Source organism: Hemicordylus capensis, chromosome 5 (genome assembly GCF_027244095.1).
Source record: "Hemicordylus capensis ecotype Gifberg chromosome 5, rHemCap1.1.pri, whole genome shotgun sequence".
Classification (NCBI taxonomy): Eukaryota; Metazoa; Chordata; class Lepidosauria; order Squamata; family Cordylidae; genus Hemicordylus; species Hemicordylus capensis.
In genome coordinates, this window is record NC_069661.1 from 181444031 (window position 1) to 181471734 (window position 27704).

The 27704-nt window shown below is 42.4% G+C and overlaps 1 protein-coding gene and 1 long non-coding RNA gene across 10 annotated transcripts in view; one reads left to right on the forward strand and one right to left on the reverse strand.

The window, feature by feature from the left end:
- ARID2 (AT-rich interaction domain 2) overlaps positions 1–27704 on the forward strand; it is a 167519-nt gene that overhangs the window by 119867 nt on the left and 19948 nt on the right. For 7 of the 9 annotated variants that reach the window (XM_053256470.1, XM_053256473.1, XM_053256469.1 and 4 more), the window contains 7 exons: positions 4445–4541; positions 4623–4832; positions 6222–6389; positions 7917–7995; positions 9157–9291; positions 10587–10783; positions 11614–14492. In XM_053256470.1, coding sequence (XP_053112445.1) covers positions 4445–4541; positions 4623–4832; positions 6222–6389; positions 7917–7995; positions 9157–9291; positions 10587–10783; positions 11614–14492 — 3765 coding nt within the window. Of the gene's footprint in view, positions 1–4444; positions 4542–4622; positions 4833–6221; positions 6390–7916; positions 7996–9156; positions 9292–10586; positions 10784–11613; positions 14493–14976; positions 16260–27704 lie in introns of those variants that run through there. The other 2 variants (XM_053256477.1, XM_053256474.1) reach the window with 2 other exon arrangements.
- Positions 4261–27546, reverse strand: LOC128327560 (uncharacterized). Its single transcript, XR_008308674.1, has 4 exons — positions 27475–27546; positions 16801–16932; positions 7719–7819; positions 4261–4457 (listed from the first exon to the last, which is right to left on the reverse strand). It is a non-coding gene; the product is annotated as an uncharacterized LOC128327560 (long non-coding RNA).

The window sequence follows — 27704 nt, forward strand, 5'->3', positions numbered from 1 at the left end:
TTTACTATTTATTTAAAATATTTATACCACCCACCCCCAGTATATAACTGCTCAGGGCGGCTCACAACATTTTAAAAATAGTTACAGTATAAAATGAGACTATTAAAATTAATCAAATTTAACAAGTTAAAAGTCCAAACTAAAACCACAATCAGAATTAGCTTTTAAAATTTCAAATTAAATTATTTAAAAAGCTAAGAACTATAAAAACTATAGACTAAAGAACCTACCAGATATAAGCAACAAGTGAAACATTTAAAAGCCTCTTTAAGAAGATGTGCTTTTAGTTGTTATTTAAAAGCACTGAGAGAAGGAGCATAGCAAAGCTCTTCAGGGAGGGTGTTGCAAAGCCACAACCGAAAAGGCCCTGTATCAAGTCTCTGCCAACTGGATCTCTGTTAGTGGTGGGGCCATGAGCAGGACCTGAGATAATGAGTAGAGGGCCCTGGCAAGTTCATATGGGCAAATGCGGTCCGACAGGTACCCCGGCCCCAAGCCATGTAGGGCTTTAAATGTTAAGACCAGCACCTTGAATCTAGCCTGGAAGTGGACTCGTAACCAATGAAGTTGCCGCAGGATGGGTGTGATACTCATGAAGTTACTTGTACCCACAAGCATCATTGCGCCAGCATTCTGAACCAGCTGAAGCTTTGAACCATCTTCAAGGGCAGCCCCACGTAGAGCAAATTGCAGTAGTCCAATCTGGATGTTACAAAAGCATGAGCGAGGTCAGGTCCTATTTCACCAAGTAGTGTCACAGCTGGCACATCAGCCAGCAATATTAATATTATCAACAAAAATATAACTTTTATTCAGATCAAAGCCAAGAATTGTTGATAGCAGAAGTTTTAACACTAGTGACAGTATTTTCCTAGCTTGCTCCCCATGTTCACTTAATGCAATGAAAAATTATGTCCTGTATTAAAATTTTGTCCTGTACTTTCTTTGAGTACATTCAGCAGCTACTGCTCAGGAGGATAAAAGGAATTTCTTCAAATTTTGGAACTGTCCATAGTGTACATTTAAGCATCTCCTTGGGATACTTAAAATTACTGACAGATCGTCCAACTGAATCTAAATCCAGAATTAAATGAGCAGGAAAGTATTAGAGTAAACCTAGCTTTAGGCTGCAGTCCAATGTGCATTTACGTAAGTACCATTGAATTCTGGGACTGATGGATTTTGAAGCAAACATGCACAGAACCGAGCTGTTAGATATTTGAAGTGATTTGGGATCCTTCACAATGTGGGTTCTGTGCCTGTGCAGTAGTCCCCACAGAAGGATTTGATAACTCCCTAGAGCGCTCTTTAGCTTTGCCCCTCACATGCAACACATGCTCAGTATATTTGGCGGCAAAGTACCCTTTGGCTCAGTTCCTTCTTGACCACTGTTGTGTGTGCCTTGCTTAGGACTTGCTCCCTGGTTGTGCTCAATCCCTGGAAAGAAATAGAAAGTTGTTTTTACTGGATTTCACATACTTCAACCACTGTTTCCTAAAATTTACTCTTTTCTTAACGTTTCGGACTGTATTTTTTTCTAATTTTGACCTGATGGATGCTAAGAAAACTTTTTAAAGGTGTTCTTCCTGTGGTGGGATGCACCCTTCTTCTGATAAACACGATAGGTGTTTGCTCTGCTTAGGGGAAGACCCTGTTGTCCGTTCTTGCAAAATTTGCTTATCTTTCTCTAAACAAACCAGAAAGAGTAGAGAATTGTCTTTGAGGGCTACAGTGTATGAAAAAACTTTGCGCCCCCCAACATTGATGCCCTAGTTTCCATTACTGTTGACATAGTCGACATAAATTTTGCCTGACCATCAGCACTCAGAGTTGATTTCGGGATCTAGGTATTCTCCACATAGAGACTCCCATACAGTTTGCACTGAATCGGAGCACTCCAAGGATGTTCCTAAGAAACTGCATGATGTATCAAGAGAGGGTCACCACAAGCACCATAAGAAGTGCAAACATCAGGAAGGAGATTCTCCATCCTATTCAGCATCCAAACATTGGAATATTTCCATGTCAGTGGCCCCAATGTCAACATCATCAGCCTTGGGCAGTACCCACCCTTGGACGCTGGTGGCTTCAGGGGGCAAATCACTCGTCCCACTATCACTGCCTTGACCACTGATTCCAGCCTTGACATCTAAGGAATCAGTTCTGTTGGAATGGGAATGGACTCCTTCGCCTTTGATAGTTGAAATTTCAGCACCAGCAGCCTCTAGATCATCGTCATCTTCTCTGGAGCTTATTCAAATCTCTCAGAGCCCATCATAGGCCCTGATAACAACCTTGACACCATTACCGGCACTGGCACTGATATCAACCTTGGTACCAATGCCAATACCAAACATTCTTTTACCCTCGACATAGACAGTTGTGACACCAACTCCAATTATTCTTCCATTGACCGTGGAAACAGTTTTTCAACCGACTAATGTGCTCACTTTAAACTTCATGGTTGATTTTCCATCAATGTCAAAAGGTCCTATTCTACAGAACACCAACTCTATCCTGTACCTTTTCCACACAACCCCTTCTGGCTCTATTTTCAAGGGGTTTTCATTACATGGTCTTGATACAGAAGAAGACATAGGCTCTGGTGTATTGCTTATTCCCATTCCCAAGACACCTTCAGCTTCCCTGGCAAGCATAATTTTCTCTCCATCCACCACCCAAACTACCCATAGAAAGAGATGTATCATTTCTCAAGCCCCAGTTATTCCTTCTTCAGAAGAAGAATAGATTACTGGAGTTCTCCATGAGCTCCTGACCCTGGTTATGTCAGAAGGTTAGAAAGATTTAGAGACCCTCTCTATATGTCCTCCCCATACCTCCCTTATGACTACAACTAGGTCAGACTCCGGAAATTAAGGAAACTTAAAATGGCTTCCATTTCCCAAGATAGGGCTCTTGCTAAGGACCAAAGCACATCTTTCAAGAAGCTACCAAATCCACCTCCTCCTTCACAGCCTCTGCAAGAACAACCTAGAGAGCATACACGCCCTGTATCTCCAAATATACAGATAATTCCTCCTCCAACCCTTCAGGATAACCCCACAGCTCCTGAGAAAGAAAAATTGGATTACGAATACATTTCCACCTCTGACTCAGATGATGCTTCTGAAAATCCATCTGACAACTGAAAATCCATCTGACCCATTACCTGATGAGACAGTACCTAATCTACCTTCTGACGCTCTTACTGAGGAGACAAAGTCCTATTGCGTTCAGGTGGCAGAAATGGCCAAGGTTCTTGGCTTGGAACTAAAATCTCCAACCCCCAAGACTGAGGACCTGGTTTATGATTTCATGTCTTCCTCAACAAGTTCTCAAACAGCAGCTCTTCCTGTGCTGCCAGTTTTAGTGAACTCTGCCAAATCAGCATGGGATGCTTCATCTTCTTCAATCCCAACCTCTAAATGGCTCAAGAATGTCTGCGGAGTCCAAGAAGAGGAGTGCTCTTTTCTTTTTAAACATCCTCCACCTAACTCTTTGGTGGTAGATTGTGCCATGGGAAGTAGATCCTGGAGAAAACACTCTGTTCCTGTAGAAAAGGAGGGTAGGAAATTGGACTCCATGGGATGTAAGTTCTACTCATCCTCCTGCCTGTCTATTAGAGTAGCCAATTACATTGCCTGTGTGGCCAAATATCATTATTCTGTTTGGGAGAGTTTTAAGGAAGATCTCAAGGAAGCTCCTGAATCACTTAAGTCCAAGTTTAAGGCAGTACTCCTTAAATCTGCAGATGTTACCTGGCAGCATATGAGTAAGGCCAAGCAGCTTCCGGAAACTGAATCCCACACTCTAGCAGGTGCTATGACTTTATATCTCCATACCTGGTTATATTCCTCTTCATTCCAAGCTGACAGGAGGGACAAAATAGAAAACCTCCCATTTGACAGTGATGGCTTATTTAGCTCCCAGACGGATGACACCATGGAAAAGATGAAGAAATCTAAGTTCACAGCAAAAACCTTCACATCTTCTGCTCCTCAATCCTGTGCTCAGTGTGTGCTGTGTGCAAGTATGTGTGTCATGAGCAAAGGACGGTGCTACAAAGGGCGAATTTGATAGCACTGGGGAGCTATCAAATTCTTCCATGGGGACTACTGTACAGGCATAGAACCCACATTGTGAATGATCCCAGATCACCCAACAATAACCTGTTATAGGTAAGCATCCTATTTTTCCTTTTTCTTCTAAATGAAAAGGAACTTTACAGGTGGGACTGAATTTGGAGACATTGAATACCAATTAAATGAAGAACAGGAATTTATTTTGCACAATAATGAAATGACATTCCAATTGATGTATACCATTTGAAAATGTTTTGAGTATAGAATCTGAAGATTTTCTCAATAATTCCAGTAAATATAATGTTACTATATGAATCATCCCAACTGTTACAAATATAATGTGTGCTTTCTTTCTTCTTCAGCTTCTGTTGGACCCTGTTGATTTCAAAACAACTCATTTAATGTTTCACACAGTTACAAAATGTTTAATGTCAAGAGATAGATTCCTAAAAATGAGGGGTAAGCTCTTAAGAAATTTTTTCTTTTAGTCTGACTGGTTAGGTAATGATGTTTGGCTCTAAAATAGTGTTTTGGTTTCAGGCATGGAAATCTTGGGGAACCTTTGTAAAGCTGAGGACAATGGTGTCTTAATTTGTGAATATGTAGATCAAGAATCATACAAAGAAATAATCTGTCATCTCACTTTGCCTGATGTGCTGCTTGTAATATCTGCTCTTGAGGTGCTTTATATGCTCACTGAAATGGGAGAAGTAGCCTGCACAAAGATTGCTAAAGTTGACAAAAGCATAGGTGAGTGAAAAATTAAACAATTGTCTATTAGCCATGTCATAGAGTAGAATGCAGAAGTATAAGGAAATAAAAGACACAGTAGGTTGAAAGTTGGGCTTGGATCTAGGCCTAGTTGTGCCATGAACTTATGGTGCTGTGGCCTTGACTTATCATCTCAGCCACACATCCTCACCTGCAAAACTGGAATTAAAATGCTTTGCTTTGCATCTTTCCTCCTTAAGAGTGTAATGTAAAGCACTTTGTAGGTTAAAATTACTGTTGCCCATTTTCACAGCATTATGCCAGAATTTTTGGTCAGCCCGCACTGCTGTGGGCACTTAAGGAAATGCCAATGGTTTTCCACAGGTACACAAATACTTAAATGGTGTGCCAGCACTTTGGGAGCGCAACTTACATTGGAGGCGATGAAAGTTGCACTTCCGAAGTACCAGTGTGCAACTTTAAGACTGCTGGCATTTCCTTAGTTGCCTGTAGAATGATTTGCTGATCAGAAACGCCAGCATATTGCTATGCTACATTTGAGCTACTATATATAGAAACAGCAGTAGTATTGATGTTGATCTTTGCTGCAAAGAAATCCACAGTTTTCAACAAGGGAAATTTGAGAGCCAGTGTGGTGTAGTAGTTAAGAGCACTGGACCTTGATTCAAATCCCTGTTGACCTACAAAGCTTACTGGGTGACTTTGCTGCAGTCACTATATTTCAGTCTAACGTTCGAGTCTACTAGGGTTGTTGAGAACAATATGCTAGGGAATGAGAACTAGGGAACTAGGGAATGAGAACAATATGCTACCTTGAGCTACTTGTGAGAGTGTGGGATAAAAAATGAGTTATTTGCACAAAGTAAATTATGCAAATAAATAAGTTGAGTTGTGTGCTTTGTTTTGATCTCTATCTGAATTCTTCAGAAAGAGGATTTGGTTGTAAGGAGTGATATAGTGGCAAGAGAAAAGTTATTCTTAAGGAATAGGCGACAGCAAACATGAATAGGATAATGTGACTGTTAAGGAGGGATGACTAGTTTTCAGGTCACAGAACTGTCATCCCTAAAGTGGAGCCTTTTTAAGATGCTGCCTATATTTGTCCCACACGAATGGTTTCCTTAAATAACTACTATGATGCTCAAAATCATGCAAAATTTCTTAAGCAATTTGGCATGAATATAAAATACCGCTTTGCTGTGGTATCTTTGCATAACTGAAACCTGCTTTGGTCTTCTTCAGTATTTGTCAAAGAAGGAAAGAGATTCAGTTATCAGTTTGACCTTTATAGCCAAAGTATTTGACTTTCCCCCCTTTTCCATCAGTTGAATATGCAGCCTTGATAAATTGTCCTTGCATTCTTTGTTTAAACATAGTTGATATAGTTGATTGATATTAACATTTCAGATACATTAGTATGTCTGGTCTCAATGGACATCCAGATGTTTGGACCGGATGCACTCAGTGCAGTAAAACTTGTTGAACATCAAAGTACAAACCACCATGTACTCTCTGAAATTAGGCCACAAGCAGTGGAACCAGTTCCATCACAAGTGCATGCACCTCCTAACCCAGGTTAGTATATCCCTAAGAAAACACATTTTATATGAAATAGGCAGATATTGCTCCTTATTTCTTTTGTGGTAACACATAAGCACTGTATAAACATGAAGCAAAGTGCTATCTGTTAAAAGCTAGTCCATAGATTTCTCACCAGGCTATTTTTTCCTAAGCTTCCAAAATTCGTAATCTTTAGCTGACTCACTCTGAACTTGTATGAACTGTGCTCAGTGGATTCTTACTGCATGCCAGATGAAGTACAGGTGCATTTGGCAAACAGAAACTCCCTAGTGTCTGGATTTTTTTAAAAAATGCAATCACCTATGAACTGGGTGGGTGGGTGGAGGGGGTGATGTGACAACCCTAGAAGGGTTCTTGTGATAAGTAACAGAGATTTAGTCTCCCCTTCTTCTTCAGGCTCGGTTTGCTGATTGAAACCACAGAGACTGACTACTATTGTTGAAAAGAATGTAATGTTTGCTTTACAATCAAGTGTCTGCACGTAGAAGTATTGGCATATACTCAATAGTTTTTGTTTGTTTGTTTTTCTGTCCTGAATTTTAGCTGTTTACCCCCAAAGTACTTGCAGTCATTTTAAAACAATTAAAATTTCTAAAAATGAAAATATCATGTTAACAGTAACAAATACAAATCAACAGCACAAAGCAGAAACCAGGAGGCCCTCTTCCTCCATCATCGACCACCAAAGGTGTGGTGAAACAGCCATGGCTTCACCATTTGTCTAAGGACTAAGAGGGGTGAGGCAGTTTAAACTTCCCACAGGAGGGAATTCCAGAGTCTGGACACTACATTGGAAAAGGTCCTATCCCATGTGCTCATCAGTCAAACCTGAAATGGTGTGGGCATATAGAGCAGCCATCCCAGAATATTTTAAAAGGCAGGGAGAATTGTATGGGAGCAGGTGATCTTAAAGATATCTTGAGTCCAAACAATTTACAGCCTTAAAGATTATAGCCAGCACTTTCAACTGGACCTGGAAACAGATAGGGATCCTGTTTAGCTCTGACAGAGCCTCCTTCCGCTTGGTGTGGGAGTGGGAGCTCTCCACTTTACTAATGTGCACTGAAAGGGAGGGCTGGATGTGGATAAGGAGGTGCTCCTGTTTGAACCAGGGCCTGGACACCACACACACACACATACACACACCCCAGGGAAAGTGGGCACAAGATATATTGTTGAGCTCTATGTTTGATCCCTCAGGTTGGTTGGATTATGCTCTTAATTTTTATATATAAACTGCGGGTTTTATGACCCCTGGTATTCCCATATTTGATAGTAAATAGGCTTAATATCAACTAAAGCAAACAGAATTACTAAACCTACTTGTTTCAGGTTCTTCTGCTTGATTAGTGTAATTCAAGATTAGCTAAATTCCATGGTCCTTAGGATAAAACTGATCAGGCTATGCATGTTTATTGACAGTTCTGTAGGAAAAAATAGATGGGGATGAAAATTGGATAAATGTGAATTGCTGCAAGATAGTAGCTAAACTCTTTGCTTCTAACTCTTATTCCTTTTCAGTAGCACCAAGAGCAGCACATCACGGTGCTCCACCACCAGGAATAGTAGAAATAGACAGTGAAAAATTTGCATGCCAGTGGTAAGCATATGATTCAATTGTTGATATGACCTGTCCATGCAGTATTTCCATTTATTAAAAACAGGTGGATCATGGGGACAAGACAATCACTCCCACAGGGACATATAGAACACCCATGGATGGTACAATTAATGCATTTTAATGTTGGAAAGTCAGCCAACCAGCTGTGAATGTATTTATATGCCACAAAATCATCTGGCTTGATTCACTCATTGTAAAAGTGACTTTTACCCCCTGGCAAGCATCAAGCAGAAATATTGTAATATGGGTGGTGTGTGTGTGTGTGTGTGTGTGTGTGTGTGTGTGTGTGTGTGTAGCAATGGATTTTGAATGTTCACTATGTACTGGAGGATTTTCCATATCAGATGTTCTTTTTTGCTTATTCTTACTGCAAAGCATATTTCAGTCCTATTTTTTAATACTCCAGTTTTATAATTGATGCTGATGTTATTTATTCACAGCAAGGACTTTTATTTTACCCGTGTCCTAAGATGGACATAAAGAGTGCTTAGTCTTTCTGATCAACTGAGTGGAATTCAATACTGAAACATTTCCATGAACATCAGCTGACATCCTGACTAATTCTGTGATTGTGCATCAAACAAAGTTGTTCTAGTGCAAGAAGATCACGTCGCTTCACTAAATCACAAGGATTTTCAGAATTGCACTATTGCACAAAAGTTTCCTGCAAAACATATGAGTGCTGCATGTTTGCACTAGCACAACACTAGTATGAAATGCAAGCTCTGACAGTGTAACAACCTTGCACTAGTGCAACAGCTTTGTACAAGTGCAGAGCTAGGATGTCAGCCATGGACATGTTCATATATTTCTTTCTATAAATGCAAACTTCTGTTTCCATCTATAAATGTTAATTGATTTTCACACTGTTTGGTGATTTTCTTGACAATGATTTGTAAATGTTTATATCAATGAGTCACAATTGACAACATATTTTTAATTGGACCAGCTGTTTCTTGGAGCAATGTTTTAAACTTCTACCCAATAGATGAATAAACACTGACAACTCAGCCTACTGACACTGCACCAATCTGAGCTATATTCATGATTATTTTCAAATATGAGAGATCACTTTTTAGTGAGCATGTAGTTTTTGCTAATCCAGTCTTTTCTCCAGTCTTTTCTCATTTCTCTTCATAGGTTAAATGCCCATTTTGAGGTGAATCCAGATTGTTCAGTCTCCCGAGCTGAAATGTATTCTGAATATCTCTCCACCTGCAGTAAACTAGCTCGGGGTGGCATCCTAACATCAACTGGATTTTACAAATGTCTTCGGTAAGATAGACTCATTTCTTGTGGGCAGGGGGAAGACCATATCTGTTCTACAGTTTTGCATCTTGCCAACTTAAAACTAGATGAAAATTGTGAACTTTGGATATGACCAATCATAACTGATATATCCAATCATTGGATATGACCAGTTTGTATTGTTAAAGGCAGTAGGGCTGTGCACAAAACCGGTGTTGCCGGTTTAGCTCAAATCCGACTCTGATTCGAGCCAATGCAGCCTAGTTCAGGTTTGAATTGAGCCGTTCAACTGACTTGGAGCTATTCTGGTAAAGAGGGATCCAGTGTGGATTCCCCTTTACCTGTACAGGGGCAGGGGAGCTGTCCTAAGTATAGAGGAGGCGGGAGTAAATCTGTACTCACAAGTACAAGCCACGGCGAGTGTGTGTGTGTGTGTGTGTGTGTGTGTGTGTGTGTGTGTGTGTGTGTGTGTGTGGCAGCTCTCCCCTGAGTAGCCCGGGCCGGTGGCGGCCCGGTTCGGGCCTCTGCACCCTGTGCAGGGGCCATTTTAGTGATCTCTGTGCATGCACAGAGGCCATTTGCGTGACCACACATTTGGGAGTGCTTCCTTTGAAATTCCTGGTCTATAAGAACATAGCCGTAGGGTGCAGGATTCATACACTGCGAAAATAATCTAGAAAAGGTTAGAGCAATTCAATGCACGTTTTTCCTCCTTGGTGGTATTGTTCTTTCCTTAAATAACAGTCATAAAATTCTCTGATAATATTCCATTTTTCTTTGATGTTTAGAAGATTGAGTTTTATCCCTGTCCTGCTCCTCATTTCAAAAATAATTGGATGAAGTTGATGAATCAGGAGCACTATCTTTGTTTTCAGCACTTTTAAGATCTTCCTTCTTTCCCACCCCCATTCCTTCTTTTCTTCCCTTTTGCCAGTGCCCACACTTTTTTGGTTAGGAAAGGCTAATAATAATCACTATTTAAACCTTAAAGACCCATCTTTTTAGCCTGGCTTTTATTGATAGTTAATTTTAATTTTAATGGGTTTTAATCTGCTTTTAATATTAGTTGTTTTATATAAATTGGTATATAAATTGAATGAATGAATTAAAATATTTTCAAAATCCTTTTGCCAAGAAATTGAAGTTTCCCGCAATTGCCTCCATTCATGATACTTCTGATTGGCATAAGTTACTACAATATTTAGGAAATATACATGCAAATAAAACAAGCTTTGCATTGTAAGAAAGTAGTGAAAAATACTAGCAATGAAAATACTATGTTATTGCCACTGGTAATATATCTATTTCCTTGTGTTTGGCAGAACTGTTTTTCCAAATCACTCAGTGAAGAGAGTAGAGGATCCAAACAACAATGGGCAGGCACATATTCATGTGGTAGGCGTAAAAAGGAGGGCTATACCACTCCCAATTCAGATGTACTATCAGCAACAACCTTCTTCAGCCCCTGTCGTCCGGGTTGATTCTATTCCTGATGTAACTCCGTCTCCTTCACCAGCAGGTATACATTATTGTAAATATATTTATTCCATGACAAGAACAGAAAATGTTGGACCAGTTCACATGATGCCCCAGTATATAGACTTGTGCATTCAGTAGGGCAAGTCTCATGCATGTGCATTCTACCTTCTTGCCAGATGTAGAGTATGATTTGTGATTGAGCATATATGACCTGTGAATGTAGTCTTTCATTAAATACAAGCAGGTGGATCATGTGAACAAGATGCACTCATGTGCAGGAGGGACCGTGTCTCAGTATGACGGTCCACTGAATGTAGATTGTGTGATGTGTTCAGCTGGTTGTGAGCTGTCTTTTAGTTATGTATGCATTTTTATGGGAGATGGTCCAAGGATCATATGACCTACACTAGTATTCCATAGCTTTGAAAAGTGTTTTTGGTTTGTTTTTGTTTGTTTGTTTGTTTGTTTGTTTGTTTGTTAGGATTTACTTTAACTAGTTTTCATTTTGACTGATGTGGTTGTTAATGCCATTTAGTTTTGAGCACCTTTAAATCCTAAGCCTACAAATTATAACAGACAAACTACTGATAATGTCCAAAGCTACTGCTTATTCACATGGTCCTGGCAACTGTCATCTGAGATGAACCATAGCAATGATGCAGTGAACTGCAAAAGAATAAGGAAAGGAAAGACATGATTATGGGTTTGGGGTGCAAATGATATTTCTCCCTGCTTGAGATGAACCAAATTTGGGTCTAGAGATAATTCAGAAATGGAATGTGTCATGTTCATAGTAATTTTTCTATTTTGGAATGCTACTTGCTATTAGTATCAAGGTTCCCACTTTGGACTTTCTTGTTTTGTCAACAGGACTCCCACATGGACCGCCAAGTGCAGGAAACCATTTTCAGAGGACCCCTGTTAACAACCAGTCTTCAACTCTAACTGCAACACAGATGTCTTTTCCCATTCATGGTGCACCTACAGTGGCACAGACTGTTTCCAGGATACCACAAAACCCTTTAGTTCCAAGTCAGCAACAACAAAATGCTCCTATGACTATCATACAGAATAAAGCTCCAGTTTCTTGTGAAGTAGTCAAGGCCACAGTAATACAGAGCACTGTCCCACAGTCTGCAGTTCCGGTTACTATTGCTGTTGGAGGTGGAGTACAAACTTCAAATCAAAATCCTAGCAGTACAGGACCACAACCATCTGTTACTGTTGTCAGCTCTCAGACTTTGCTTCATCAACCTGTAATTCAGCAGTCCCCTTTACATGCAGTTGTACCTGGACAAATACCCTCAGGCACTCCTGTTACAGTAATTCAACAAGCTGTATCTCAGGGTCATATATTTGGCAGAGTACAGAACATACCAGCATGCACTTCGGCAGTTTCACAGGGTCAACAACTCATTACGACGTCATCACAGCCTGTACAAACGTCATCTCAGCAGTCCACAGCTGGTAGTCAGCAGCAAGACACAGTCATCATAGCACCTCCGCAGTATGTCACAACTTCAGCGCCCAATATAGTTTCTGCAACTACAGTTCAGAATTTCCAAGTTGCGACTGGGCAGGTAGTTACTATTGCTGGTGTTCAGAATCCACCAACGTCTAGGGTAGGGTTTCAAAATATTGCACCAAAGCCTCTACCTTCTCAGCAAGTTCCCGCAACAGTGGTACAGCAACCCATTCAGCAGTCGCAGCAGCAGCAACCTCCACCACCTCAACAAAGTGTAGTGATTGTAAGCCAGCCAGCTCAGCAAGGTCCAACATATGCACCAGCCATTCACCAAATTGTTCTTACTAATCCAGCTTCAATTCCAACTGGCCAAACTGTCCAGTTAGCTGGGCAAGCAAACCTAACTCCATCTTCCTCACCATCTCCTGGACCAATTTCAAATAATCAAGTCCCTACAGTAATATCATCTCCTTCTCTTAGCCCTCAGACGCAAGGACCCCCTCCCACTGTCAGCCAGATGCTTTCTGTGAAGAGGCAGCAACAGCAGCAGCATTCACCAGCATCATCCCAGCCACAGGTACAAGTCCAACCGCAGCAGCAGCAGCAGGTACAGATGCAAGTTCAGTCACAGCAAAATAGCCCTGGGGTGGGACAGCCTTCTCCCAGTGAATCCAGTCTGATAAAACAACTGTTGCTTCCAAAGCGAGGCCCTTCTACTCCTGGTGGGAAGCTTATACTCCCAGCACCACAGATTCCTCCTCCAAACAATGCAAGAGCTCCCAGCCCTCAGGTGGTTTATCAGATGGCTAATAACCAAGGACCAGGTTTTGGAGTTCAGGGGCAGTCTTCAGCTCAGCCACTACTAGTTGGACAGCAAAACGTGCAGTTGGTCCAGAGTGCAATCCAGCCCCAAGGAGCAGTACAAACAGTTCCCATTTCCAATTTACAAATATTGCCAGGCCAGTTGATCTCAAATAGCCCAGCAACCATTTTCCAAGGGACTTCTGGCAACCAGGTTACCATAACAGTTGTGCCAAATACTAGTTTTGCTACAGCAACTGTCAGTCAGGGAAATGCAGCTCAGATCATTGCTCCAACTGGAATTGCAATGAGTGGAACACAGGCAGGAGTTGGGCTTCAGGTGCAAACGCTTCCACCTACCCAAGCACCACTAGCTGGACAATCAGCATGTTCTGCTCCCCCATTCAAAGGAGATAAAATCATTTGCCAAAAGGAAGAAGAAGCAAAGGAGGCAACAGGTTTACATATTCATGAGCGTAAAATTGAGGTTATGGAGAACCCTTCTTGCCGAAGAGGAGCTGCCAACACCAGCAATGGCGATGCAAAGGAAAATGATATACAAATGGGAAGTCTTTTAAATGGAAGAAAGCATGACTCCAGTCTACCTCCAGCAAACTCAGGGAAAATTCAGAATGAGGCCAATCAGTTCTCACAAGTCAGTAATGGACCCTCATTAGACTTGGGTGAGAATGGAGCTCTTGGAAAGCAGAACTTTGAACAAATGGACATGCAGGAAATTAAAAGTGATTTGAGGAAGCCCCTCGTTAATGGAATCTGTGACTTTGAAAAAGGTGATGGTTCCCATTTAAGCAAAAACATTCCAAATCACAAAACTTCCAATCATGTAGGAAATGGTGAGATTTCTCCAGTAGAACAACAAGGGAATCTGGATGCCACGCAACAAGATGCTGCCAAAGGTGATCAAGGGGAAAGGTTTTCCAATGGGCCTGTATTATGCTTGGGTACTACTTCTGTTGTAAGCAGTACACAAGAGGCTTCAAAACTGTCAACCCAGCAACTTAGTGGTACCAATGCAGATGTACCTAATGGACCTCTAGCTTCAAGTTTGAATTCAGATGTGCCTCAGCAACGCCCAAGTGTAGTTGTCTCGCCACAGTCAACAGCCTCTGTTATACAGGGGCATCAAATCATAGCAGTTCCACACTCCGGACCTCGTGGGTCCCTGGCTCCCCTGTCATCTGAAGTTCGGTCAACTAATGGCACAGCAGAATGCAAAACTGTAAAGAGGCCAGCAGAGGATAACGATAGGGAAACTGTTCCAGGAATCCCCAATAAAGTAGGAGTTAGAATTGTTACAATCAGTGACCCTAACAAGGCTGGCTGCAGCGCAACTATGGTTGCAGTGCCAGCTGGAGCAGATCCAAGTACTGTAGCAAAAGTAGCAATAGAAAGTGCTGTTCAGCAAAAGCAGCAGCAGCAGCAGCAGCATCCAGCACCGTACATGCAAAGTATGGTCACACAGGTAGGTCCAGTGCTTTCTTCTTCCTTCTAGCTACCAAACTTCATTATGCACATAAGCGTATAAGAGATGTAGTAGTCTCTTGCATTATTCTATACTTAATCTTTAAAATGTTCCCAAAAAACTCTTTTGTATGCTCATATGTTGATTCTAGAATCTCTCACTGGTTTCTGTTTGAGCAGTGGAAGTACAGTTTAAATTTATTGAAATCATTTACTGTTGATTAGGATGTAATTTGATTGTGCCTAGGAGAAGCTTTTGTATTTTTATTTAATCACTCTCTTCTACAAACTGAGGGTTTTTTCATTGCATTTTAGAATTCCAAAGTGTATTTGGAAGCCCAACATATGTCGCATTCAAGGCTGTGTTTTGCATCTTAATGCCTCTATTTGCAACTAGTGTCTTATTTATGCAGCATGTATATTTTACATTTATCACATTTTGTGCAGACATGTAAGTGAAATGTAGCTTTCATATTATTTTCCAGCATAAAAATAGTTTCAAAGAGTGCAAGTGCATTGAAATGGACTAGATACTTGAGCATTAAATGGATAATGCCAACTCTTCTTCATCGGCAGATGCACTGACTGTTCACTGGTTAGCAGAGATGCTGCGTTTCCTGCGACTTCTCTGATTATAGCATACACATTGCTGATCCTTCAGTGGAGAGCTGAAGCACATATGGATCTAATTGAAGGTCTTTATTTCTGCAAATGTTAAACCTTCATACTAAGAACGGCTACACATTAAACTTTCTTTGGGCCCTAATGTTCAGAAATATTCCTAGTATTCATAGTAAAACTACTAGCTTTTCTGATCTGTTCATTTTTGGTGCTGTACTGGAGAGACATCTGCAGCTTTTTATGATTATTACTATTCTGTGATAGGCATAGAGAGCATTTTTCATTTTCTGTTTTACAGGAGTATAACAGAGAGTAAAATACCCTTTGCATATCAGATGAGGAAGTCCAGAATTTTATTTAATTTTATTTATCTGACTATAAATAAAACATATATGTTTCAACTCTCCATGAGGTTTAAGGCAACTTACAAAAATTAAAATACTAATCAAGACATCTTCCAAAACTGTAAACAACACCAAAAGGCAGCAGATCCATCATTAAAATGCATGACATAAGAAATGAATTGGTTAAAAGGGAAAAAGCTTTGAGCTTTGCTCTGGGGACCTTGGGATCATAGCCAGAATGGCAACTCAAGGAAAATGTAATAGGTGAACAAGACGTTAATCAGAGCAAGCAGGTTCCAAGGATTGTGGAAGCCTACACACACACCACATTTTATTTTTAGAGTAAATAATCTACTTTCTTTTGGTGTACTGCTTCAGACATCATGCAGAACTACAGTTAAATCTTCGGTCCATGCAACATCTCCCTCTTCCCCTGCCTGCACAAGTCTCAAAAGAACTCTGCTTCTCATTGTATTTGAAAACAAACCAAGATTGACTGTGATGTCCATATCAACTGATCTTGGTTTATTTTAACAAATTTCCTTGAAATAATTGATATCTGAACTCAAGGTTTGAAGTAGGTTTCAGATCTCTTGTCTATTTCAAGGAAGTTGGTTAAAATATACCAGATTGGTCAGCTGGGATGTCATGACTGATCCTTGTTTTTAAAGACAGTTGGAAGTAGAGTTTTTCTGAGGTTTGTATAGGTAGGAGAGGGGAGAATGCACACTTCCAAGGCTTGGGGACATTGTGCAGAATCAGGATTTAACAATGGTTCTGCATGATGTCTGAGCCTGCCTAGTTTCTCCACAATCGTGTTGGTCGGGGGGGGGGGGGAAATACACACACACACACACACACACACACATACATACACAAAACAAAATTGGAGGTTAGGATTCTTGAACTTCAGTTTAGCCAAAATTAAGCATTTCTTGTTCCATTGATTTCAATGGAAGAGATTTAAACATATGTTTAACTTTTTTAGTGCCATTGATTTTATTGCACAATCATAATCTACTGTCTAGATAGGTTTGGAATTCTGTTTTTGTAACATGTGCTTTGCAAATTTGTTCATCTCTACTACTTAAAAATAGATTATTCATGTTCAAAGACACACAGTTAGTAAGAAAATACTTTCATCATAATGTTGGGGATTTGAAGATACAAACGAATATGGGAAATAGGGAAAGAAGGAGAAGTATGGAATTTTGTTGTGTGTTCATTTTAAAGATACTTCTTATTGTCCAAAGTAAATTCTTTGTAGTGTTTCCATGTTTGCAATAGTAATATTTGTGGTAAAAATTATAATTTGAAATCTTTGAATACTGTGGAGTAGATTACCTTTATCAAACAGTTATGAAGCAGAATACTGGTTTTCAAACTGTGCTCCAGGTTTCTGAGAAGCTAATCAAGGGCTTCTTGATGAGAAGAACAGCATTGGCAGGCACTCTTAAAAACTGGAATCATGATCATCTATCAAATGGATAAAGTAGCTTTGAATTAAATGTTAAAATAAAGCTATTTGAGAAAATATCTAATCTTATTCTCAAAGATCTCAGAACATTCTGATAAATGACACCATCAGTAATGTCTTGTCTGATGGCGGCCTGTCTGCTGTATTTCTTGTGGTGGCCAGGAACAAGCAAATCATCACAAGTACTAAGATTCAGGAGATGCCATCATGTGTATAACCAAATTCTTCCACAGAGCCCGTGTAGGTGAAACTGTACTGCTTTCCAACTTCCTGAGCTCTGAATGAATTTTTATTATTTTGCTAATCAAACATTTACTTTTGATCTTATCTTGATATGCTGTTTTGCTCAGTAATTGTCAGCTCTTCTATATGGAAAGTCCTTAACACTTAACAGCCTGGCCTTATGTATGTTTAGTTGGAAGTTTAGTCCCACTATGTTTAGTGGGTTTCAAGTCAGGGTGTATTGGATTGCAACCTTAACCTTCAAGCAAATGATATTGCTGAGTATCCTTAAATGTTCAGAGCCTAACAAAAACTGGTCTCTTGTCTTCCTCAGTGCATGTGAGTTACATACCCAAATTGGATGTTTTGGATTATTGTTCTAGGTTGTATAAGGGCTCTTTGGTTGCAGAACAGCATATTCTAGGTATAATAACCAATTCATATGCATGCTTCTTCAGGATATATATGAATTTCAAAATGAGAAACTTGGTTTATAGCAATTATTAAAATCATTCCATTTTTGTTTGGATATTTAAATCACATTTAATGACTTAAGTCATTACCAGGACATAGGCTATTAGAAGCCCTGGCATGACCAGAGTTCCCAACTGTGTGCCTTGGCACATGCAGCCCATTCATATTTCCCATGCTAAGATAGAGAGTGGGGCCTGTACATTTGATGATCAGTCACATAACTATCAATTACTTAATTACTAGAGGAATAAGAATCATCACCATTGTGGTTAGTTTACATGAAAAAATACTTTTAAGTTGTCTGGGAACTGTAGTCCTGGAGTGAGACTGAAACATTTCTGTATTGGTTGACATGATTATGACACCACAATTCTGTTTATCCAGCTACTGGTGGTTGAGCTATCCTATTTATCTCTTGCTGTCACTTTATCTCTTTATCAGCTTTATCTCTTGCTGTCACTTTGCAGACTTTGAGGCTTTTCACATGATTAGTGTGAAGAGCTATAAGGGGGTTTGCAGAGAGAGCGGGCCTAGCCTGCTCTCCCCGCAGATGATCCAAAGGCAGGCCGGGGCGGCCGCCCACACAACTGCCAGCTCCGTCACAGAGACGGCAGGGGCTGCGGGGCCCCCAGAAGCTCCAGTATGCCCTGTGTGAGCGTGCGGGGCATCCTGGAGAGACCTCCGAGCCCAGGAGGCTGCTTGCAGCCTCCCGGCCAGGGGTCTACTCATGTGTCGCTGCATGCCACATCAACACATGAGCAAAAAGAAGAGGTTAATGGAGCGCTCACTCCGTTAACCTCATCTAAGGGGAGGGGTGATTAGGCGGGCTTGCTGCCTTGAGAGCACCGGGCTCGCCTGCGACCCCGGTGGTTCCCATGATCCCTGGAAAGTGGGCTAAGCTCCCTTAGCCCGCTTTTCAATGATTGTGAGAATAGCTTCTTCATCTTGTCAGGCCTTTAAGGTAAGGTGGCAGTTCTTGGAATCTTTTTCCTGTTCCTTGCTTTGCCATCCCTAGGACGGGTAGGAATATGGCGGAGAGTGGATTTGGTGGGAGATGGCAGGGGGCAGGAGCACCAGAAGACAAGATTACCAGATTTCAGTGAAAGAGGAGATGATGGAAAAGAAGTAGTCTGAAGTGTTGCATTATCCAAGGCAGTGATTAGAAGGCATTAAGTGAAAGATTAAGGTATCTAGATACCCCGCCCCCGCCGGTTGCTCTGGTTTTCATTGTAGCAGCAACTATTTCACCAAAGCTTATTCAGCTCTGTGCTTGGCACCCTCCCTGTGTCAGAGAAACTGTTCCTAGTGTCAGAGAAACTGTTCTAAGCTCAACTCTTCAGACCTAAGCAATCCAACCTTTCCCAGAGCAATGATGGACACAATATGGTCTGATAATGCAAGTGTTAATTTCAGTTATTTGTGAACTTAAAATGTTACAGAAGAAATATGTGAAAACTCATCCTATTTTGTTGTATAACCACACCAATGGACTTCTGCACCTGAACCAGGTATCTGTTTTCCAAGCAGAAGTCTTAAGATTGGCCAGGCAGCAGGCTTTTCCTCCTGCCATTCTGCAGACTGAGTTCTCAGGCAATTGCTGTAGCAATCTCTCTTGGAAAACATGCATGGTAATGATAATCAGGCTTGGCTTTGCCGGCCAAGATCCTTATCAAGGACTTGCCCTTTGGAGAAGCCTTTTTTTAGCCAGAAAATGAATAACTCAATAGAATGTTTTCATGAATTCCATAATACAGCTTGCTTTATGAATCTATCTGCCAAGCTGTTCAAATTGGGGCAATAGTAATGACCCAACTTCATCTAAACCTTCAGCTTCATGCCACTCCCCAGACTAGTCCTTCTAGACCCAGAGATTCCAACATTAAATGCAAAACCGCTATCTTCCAGGTCAAAGACCTCTTCCTAATCCAAAAGTTCCTGACTTCTATTTCAGTGGAATAACTCCAGGATCCACCATCATCTACAGGCCTGGGAATCAATTACTTCAGAAAGCTAGGAAAGCAACTTCTCTGTGAGGTTGACGCCATCCTATCCAAAGACACTTTAGAACTGGTTACAACAAATATTGACTGTGGATTCTTTTCCACCTATTTCACTACAGGAGAACCTCGTTATACACTGTATCCGTGATTTCACGTATTCGCAGGTGTCTAATTGACACCCGATTTCAGTATCGTGGATACTAAAGGGTTAAAAACCATTTGTCCGTGGTTCCTCAAGGGCTGCGAGTGACTGCTGAGGTCATCTTTGCCCTCCATTTTGTCACCAGGAGCCATTTGAACACCAGAGTGGCTGTTTGAGAGAAAAACAATTTGTAATTATTATTATTTTTGTGTGGTTTTGTGGGGCATTTTGCGGTCTGGGGGCATTGCTGGGCACAAGAAGGATACAAGGAGACCCTGAGGAACAAGGTAGAGTGCTTTACCCCCGCTGTTTTTAGCCTCTCCTCTTAATAAAACAAGCATTTTCAAGCAATATTTTTTTTGGGGGGGGGGGCATTTCGCAGTCTGGGTGGGCATTGTTGGGCACAAGGAGACCCCATGGAGCACACTACAGTAGGTCCCCACCCTTTTGGAGGGGGGTCATTTTTACAACTTTTGTGCATTCTGGAACCTAACCCCGCCTTTCCCCATAGGAATAATGCCTCCTTACTGTTTAGCCGCTTACGGTGTTAGGCAAGGAACAGAACCTCAGTGAGTAATGAGGTTGTCCTGTATTCTCAAAAGGGATTGAGGTCTTCATGCCTCCAGACATACTAGAAGTTATGTATTATTACCATCCACTTGATCCTTATCCTAACGGTTATGAAGACAGAAAGCCAGCAGGGGGAAGGGGCACTTCCCAGTGTATTTCACAGAGTGTTGCATGTATGACTATTTGCTCTATGGGCAGAAGACATGGGTGACTGCTCAGTGCAAAGAGCTCCTGGCTCTCAAGGAACAAGATTGTTCGCTGCTACCCCTGCCAACTGGGCAAAGAGGTACCTTTTTAACATGGTGATTCTCTTTTGTTTAGCATGAGGAGAGTAACTGGCCCTATCCACCCCCAGCACAGTACCTCCAGTGACTGCTGCTGGTGTCTGTCATGTTTCTTCTTAGATTGTGAGCCCTTTGGGGACAGGGATCTATCTATCTCTCTATCTATCTCTATATTTATTTATTTCTCAGTATAAACTGCTTTGGAACCTTTTGTTGAAAAGCAGTATATAAATATTTGTTGTTGTTGTTGTTCCCTTGAAACCAAGGTGGTGGATCCAGAGAAGCAATAGAGGGGCATGGAGACGAGACCTTCATGGACGTGGTAGAGGCATCCCACACCAAGGCTGATAGCTCCTCTCTTGTCGGGGAGAATGAAGGTCTCGGGGAAGGAGGACATCAGTCTGAGTAAGAGGGAAATGGTCCTTTAGAAGGGACCCCTTCCGTGAGCCCATATCCTCTCACACAGGGGATACTCCTCCCAGGGGTGGGGACCTTTTTGTAGTGGTGATTCAGTCATTAGAGTTATAGAGAGGTGGGTCTGTGACCCACTCGTAGACCACATGGTGACTTTCATGCCTGGTGTGAAGGTTGCGGACATCACGCACCATCTAGATAGGCTGTTAGGCAGTGCTAGGGAGGAGCCTGCTGTTGTGGTGCACATTGGCACCAAAGACATTGGGAAATGTAGTTGGGAGGTCTGGAAGTCAAATTTAGTCTGATAAGTAACATACTGAAGTCCAGGACCCCCAAGGTAGCATTCTCAGAAATGCTACCTGTTCCATGTGCAGGCTCAGCTGAGGGGTCTCAATGTGTGGATGAGAAGTTGGTTCCGGGAGGAGGGGTTTAGATTTGCCCGGCACTGGGATACATTTTGGGGCAAGCAAGGCCTGTACAAAAGGGATGGGCTGCACTTGAACCAAGATGGAACCAGACTGCTGGCACTTAAAATAAAAAAGGTCACAGAGCAGCTTTTAAACCTGGGGAATAGCCAACAGGAACTGGACAGTGTCCGGTTTGGCAAATGCCATCCCTTAAGGTGTGAGGGTGCAAAAGATTCAGATTAAACAGAAGGGGGCAGAGTAGAACCACATAAAGAGCAGACAGAAGGCTGTGCTAGCTGGTCAAAGAAATCAAAGAGCCAAAAGATAGCACACATCAGGTAAGAGATTCTGGTATAGGTGTTTATATGCCAATGCCAGAAGCCTCTGAGTCAAGATGGGTGAGTTAGAGTGCTTGGTTGCTAGTGAAGAAATAGATATAGTGGGCATAACAGAAACATGGTGGAACAGTGAGAACCACTGGGACACTGTTATCCCTTAACTCTATAGAAAGGACAGGGAGGAGTGCCTTGGAGGTGGAGGAGTGCCTTGGAGGTGGAGTAGCACTGTATGTTAAAGAAGGGATAGAATCTAACAAGCTAGACCAGAGTCCTCCACAGAAACCCTGTGGGTGACAATACAAGGTCTGAAAGGAAACGTGCTACTGGGGACATGCTATTGCCCTCCAGATCAAAACGCTGAAAGTGACCGGGAGTTGCAGCAGGAAATCAGGGAGGCATCAAGAAGAGGCAGGGAAGTAATAATGGATGACTTCAATTACCCACACATAGACTAGGAAAATTCACAGTCAGGTAATGACAAAGAGGTCAGATTTCTAGATATGCTGAATGTCTGTGCCATAGAACAGTTGGTCATGGAATCAACCAGAAATAAGGTGACCTTGGACTTAATTCTGAGTGTCACCCAGGACCTGGTGTGTGATGCCAGTGTCATGGAACAGTGACCATAGTGCAGTCAAATTCCACATACATGCGGGGAGATAATCTCCAAGGAAGTCTATCACAGACACTTTGAATTTCAGAAGAGGAAACTTCTCTAAAATGAGTTTGGTGAAAAGGAAACTGAATGGAAAAATCAGGAGAGTCACTTCACTCCAGAATGCATGGAGTTTACTTAAAACCACAATACTAGAAGCCCAGTTTGAATGTATACCAAAAGGGAAGAAAGGTACCACCAAGACCAGGAGCATGGCTAATGGGAAAAGTCAAGCAAGCTATAACGGGGAAGAAGACTTCCTTCAGAAATTGGAAGTCCTGCCCAAATGAAGAGAACAGAAAGGAACACAAACGCTGGCAAAAGAAATGCAAGGTGACAATAAGGGAGGCGAAAAGAGAGTTTGAAGAACATTTAGCTAAGAGCATCAAGGGCAAATTGATGGAAAACATTCTCAAGCTTAAAATTGTAAAGCACATAGAAGAACAGGCCCTGCTGGGGAAGAACCAGCATGGCTTCTGCAAAGGCAACTCTTGCCTCACTAACCTTTTGAAATTCTTTAAGAGTGTCAACAGATGTGTGGATAAAGGTGAACTAGTTCACACAGTATACCTGGACTTTCAAAAAGGTTTTGACAGAGTTCCTCATCAAAGACTCTTGAGAAAAATTAGCAATCATGGGATAAGGGGACAAGTACATGTGTGGATTGCTAATTTGTTGAAGGACAGGAAACAGGGTAGGTAAATATGGAGAGTTTTCATAATGGAGGGAAGTAAGAATTGGGGTCCCCCAGGGGTCTGTACTGGGACTGGTGCTTTTTAATTTATTCATAAATGATCTAGTAGCAGGGGTAAGCAGTGAGGTGGGGAGATTTGCAGATGATACCAAACTCTTCCAGGTAGTGAAATCCAAAACAGATTGTGAGGAGCTCCAAAAGGATCTCTCCAAATTGGGTGGGTGAGCGACAAAATGGTAAATGCGGTTCGATGCTGGCATGTGTAAAGTGATGCACATTGGGACGAAAACCCCCAACTTTACATATATGCTGATGGGATCTGAGCTGTCAGTGACTGACCAGGAGCGGAATCTTGGGGTCGTGGTGGACAGCTCATTGAAAGTGTCGACTCAATGTGCAGCCGCACATTGTGAAAAAAGCCAATTCCATGCTAGGGATCATTAGGAAAGGGATTGAAAATAAAACTGCTAATATTATAATTCCCATATACAAAATGATGGTGCAGCCATACCTGTAGTACTGCATACAATTCTGGCCACCATACCATATTAAAGAAGGACAAAGAGCGCCAGCGTGGTGTAGTGGTTAGAGTGCTGGACTATGACTGGGAAGACCCAAGTTCAAATCCCCATTCAGCCATGAAACTAGCTGGGTGACTCTGGGCCAGTCACTTCTCTCTCAGCCTAACCTACTTCACAGGGTTGTTGTGAAAGATAAACTCAAGTATGTAGTACACTGTTCTGGGCTCCTTGGAGGAAGAGTGGGATATAAATGTAAAAATAATAATAATAAATAATAACTGGAAAAGGTGCAGAAGAGGGCAACCAAGATGATCAGGGGCCTAGAGCACCTTCCTTATGATGCAAGGCTACTATACCTGGGGCTATTTGGTTTAGAAAGGACGACTGCGGGGAGACATGATAGAGGTCTATAAAATGCATGGTGTGCAGAAAGTTGATAGAGAGAAATTTCTCTCCCCCTCTCATAACACTAGAACCAAGGGACATCCAATGAAACTGATTGCCAAGAAATTTAGGGCCAACAAAAGGAAGTACTTTTTCACACAATGCATAATCTTGATCCTTGCCCAACATGGCTTATACTATCTGGCAGAGGCTGTGGTAGAGGGCCTGGTAGAGATAATAAATGCTTGAGGGAGAGCAGGATGCCTCCTTGTCTTAAGGAGACAATCATTAGACCGCTTCTGAAGAAGCCTGCCTTGGATCCCTCAGAGTTAAATAATTACAAGCCTGTCTCCAAACTTCCATATTTGGGCAAGGTGATTGAGAAGGTGGTGGCCTCCCAGCTCCAGGCAGTCTTGGAGGAAACTGATTATCTAGACCCATTTCAAACTGGCTTTTGAGCAGGCTATCGGGTGGAGACTGCCTTGGTCAGCCTGATGGATGTTCTCCTATTGGGAATTGACAGAGGGAGTGTGACTCTGTTGGTCCTTTTGGATTGCTTGGCGGCTTCCGATACTATTGACAAAAGTATCCTTCTGGAACGTCTGAGGGGATTGGGGGTGGGAGGCACTGCTTTGCAGTGGTTCCGCTCCTACCTCATGGGCAGATTCCAGATGGTGTCTCTTGGAGACTGTTGTTCTTCAAAATCTGAACTTTCATATGGTGTCCCTCAGGGCTCCGTATTGTCTCTGATGTTGTTTAACATCTACATGAAACCGCTGGGAGAGATCATCAAGGGATTTGGTGCAGGGTGTTATCAAGATGCTGATGTCACCTAAATCTGTTTCTCCATGTCAGCCTCATCGGGAGAAGGCATAACCTCCCTAAATGCCTGCCTGGAGGCAGTAATGGGCTGGATGAGGGATAACAAACTGAGGCTGAATCCAGATAAGACAGAGGTACTTACTGTGCGGGGTCAGAACTCGGGAGACAGTTTTGATCTGGCAGTTATGGATGGGGTCACGCTCCCCTGGAAGGAACAGGTGCGCAGTCTGTGGGTGCTTCTGGATCCGAACCTCTCCCTGGTGTCCCAGGTTGAGGCGGTGGCCAGAGGTGCTTTTTATCAGCTTCGACTGATACTCCAGCTGCATCCGTTTCTTGAGATGAACGACCTCAAACCAGTGGTACATCGGCTGGTAACCTCTAGGCTGAATTACTGCAATGCACTTTATGTGGGGCTGCCTTTGTACGTAATCCGGAAACCGCAGTTCATTCAGAACGTGACAGCTAGGTTGGTCTCTGGGTCATCTAGGAGAGGAGAGCTGGTCTTGTGGTAGCAAGCATGACTTGTCCCGTTAGCTAAGCAGGGTCCGTCCTGGTTGCATATGAATGGGAGACTACATGTGTGAGCACGGTAAGGTATTCCCCTTAGGGGATGGGACCGCTCTGGGAAGAGCATCTAGGTTCCCTGGCATCTCCAAGATAGGGCCAAGAGAGATTCCTGCCTGCAGGCTTGAAGAAGCTGCTGCCAGTCTGTATAGACAATACTGAGCTAGATGGACCAATGGTCTGATTCAGTATAAGGCAGCTTCCTATGTTACCATATTACCCCTGTGTTGCAAGAACTACACTGGCTGCCAATATGTTTCCGGGCAAAATACAAGGTGCTTGTCATTATCTATAAAGCCCTAAACCGCTTAGGCCCTAGGTATTTAAGAGAACATAGTCTTCGCCATGAGCCCCACTGCCTGCTAAGATCATCTAGAGAGGTTTGCCTGTGGCTGCTGTCAACTCATCTGGCAGCTACTCGGGAACAAGCCTTCTCTGTTGCAGCCCCTGGACGTTGGAATGCGCACCCTCTTGAAATAATCCCCATCTCTGGCAGCTTTTTAAAAGGCACTGAAGACACATTTATTCACCCAGGCTTTTAATTAGATTTATAGTTTTAAATAATTTTAATGCTGGGTTTTAAATTTTTTTAATCTTTTAAATGATTTTAATTGTTAATTGATTTAATGTTCTAAATGATTTTAAATGTAAACTGCTCAGAGACACAAGTTTTGGGCGGTATACATTTTAAAAATAAATAATTTGTGGAATTATCTGCCACATGATGTGGTGACAGCCAGCAACCTGGATGGCTTTAAGAGGGGTTTGGATAACTTCATGGAGGAGAGGTCTATCAACGGCTACTAGTTTGAGGGCTATAGGCCACCTCCAGCCTCAGAGGCAGGATGCTTCTGAATACCAGTTGCAGGAGAGTAACAGCTGGAGAGAGGATATGCCCCCAGCTCCTGCCTGTGGGGTTCCAAGCGGCATCTGGTGGGCCACTGTGTGAAACAGGATGCTGGACTAGATGGGCCTTGGCCTGATCCAGCAGGACTGCTTTTTTGTTCTTACTGACCAACAACTTTTGGTTTGTGTCCATTGATCTAAAAGATGCACATTTCTAGTTTATCTCAACAGAGAAAATATCGATAGTTTTAGATAGGTGCTCATGTCTGAGGGGATAGGGTTAGGCGTGTTCTTTAAAGAAGTGGAGTTAGGTGTAAGGGTTCCCACCAAAAGACAGGCTAGGAAAAGCTGTTCCTGACAGAAGTTCTGCACCAGTACAAGAAACCCATTGATGTGAATACCTAGAAGACCACTTGAAGAACCACAGTTACACAAGGACGAAGCTACAGGTGTTTGCCTGAGTTCCTTGAACATGAGTCACTAGGGCTTTGAGGGCCTCGCAGGAGTCACTTGCCACTCCCCCTTCTTCCCCCCACCTTCTCCGCTCTTGCCACCACTGGGTTTCTGCTGCTTGTTGCTCCACACGACCCCTTTCCTCCCTCCACTCACTGGTGGCTCATGCCATCTGGCTCCAGGGCTGCTGGGAGGAGGGAGGCCCTGTTCCTAGCAACCCCCAAATTGGGTGTTTGGTGGCAGCGGCCTTCTGCCAGTGAAGACTAGAAAAGACGTGTGTACCACTGCAGGGGGTGCATCACTGGGGAGGCTGAGGCTCCTTCTGCCGCATCTATGCCACTGCAGTTACAGGTAGGCAACCTGTGGTTTAGGAAACTCTCCATGTGTGGAAGTATTCATGAGAGCCTCCTCCTTCCCTGGCTAATGAAAGCTGAATGGGTAAAAATTGCAAGGTAATGTAGTGAGGGGTATTTTACTTCTATTCCAGTGGCCTCAGTTTATCCTGAACCACCATGACTTTCTGCTACAAGCCTCAGAGTAAATGTCTGTCCCAAGAAAATCCCATTTGAACTGTTCACAGCACATATCACTCAGGAGCTGAGAAACCAAGGAGGTGTGCAGAATTTAACCTGTCCAGGAATCATTTACACCAAATAGTACTAGGCTATGAATAGTTAAACCTATCTCCCTTGACTTCTCATCTCTTGTATAGTCATGGAGAGTGACATGCTCCGAGGGATTTTCCACCCACCTAAAAATTGCTGGTTTCTCATCCTTAAAGTCCTGCTAGTCAAGGCAAGGTTTTATGTGTGTAAGGTAATAGGAGGTACAGTTTTAGTCAATTTCAATAACAGAGGCCTTGCCAGCAGTAGCTGCAGCAACAACAGATCTGTGATGTCATAATAGGGCAGCATTTTCAGCCTCTCTCCAGGATTGCGGTTTCCAGCCAACTCTAAAGTACATTCTCATAAACACTGTAAC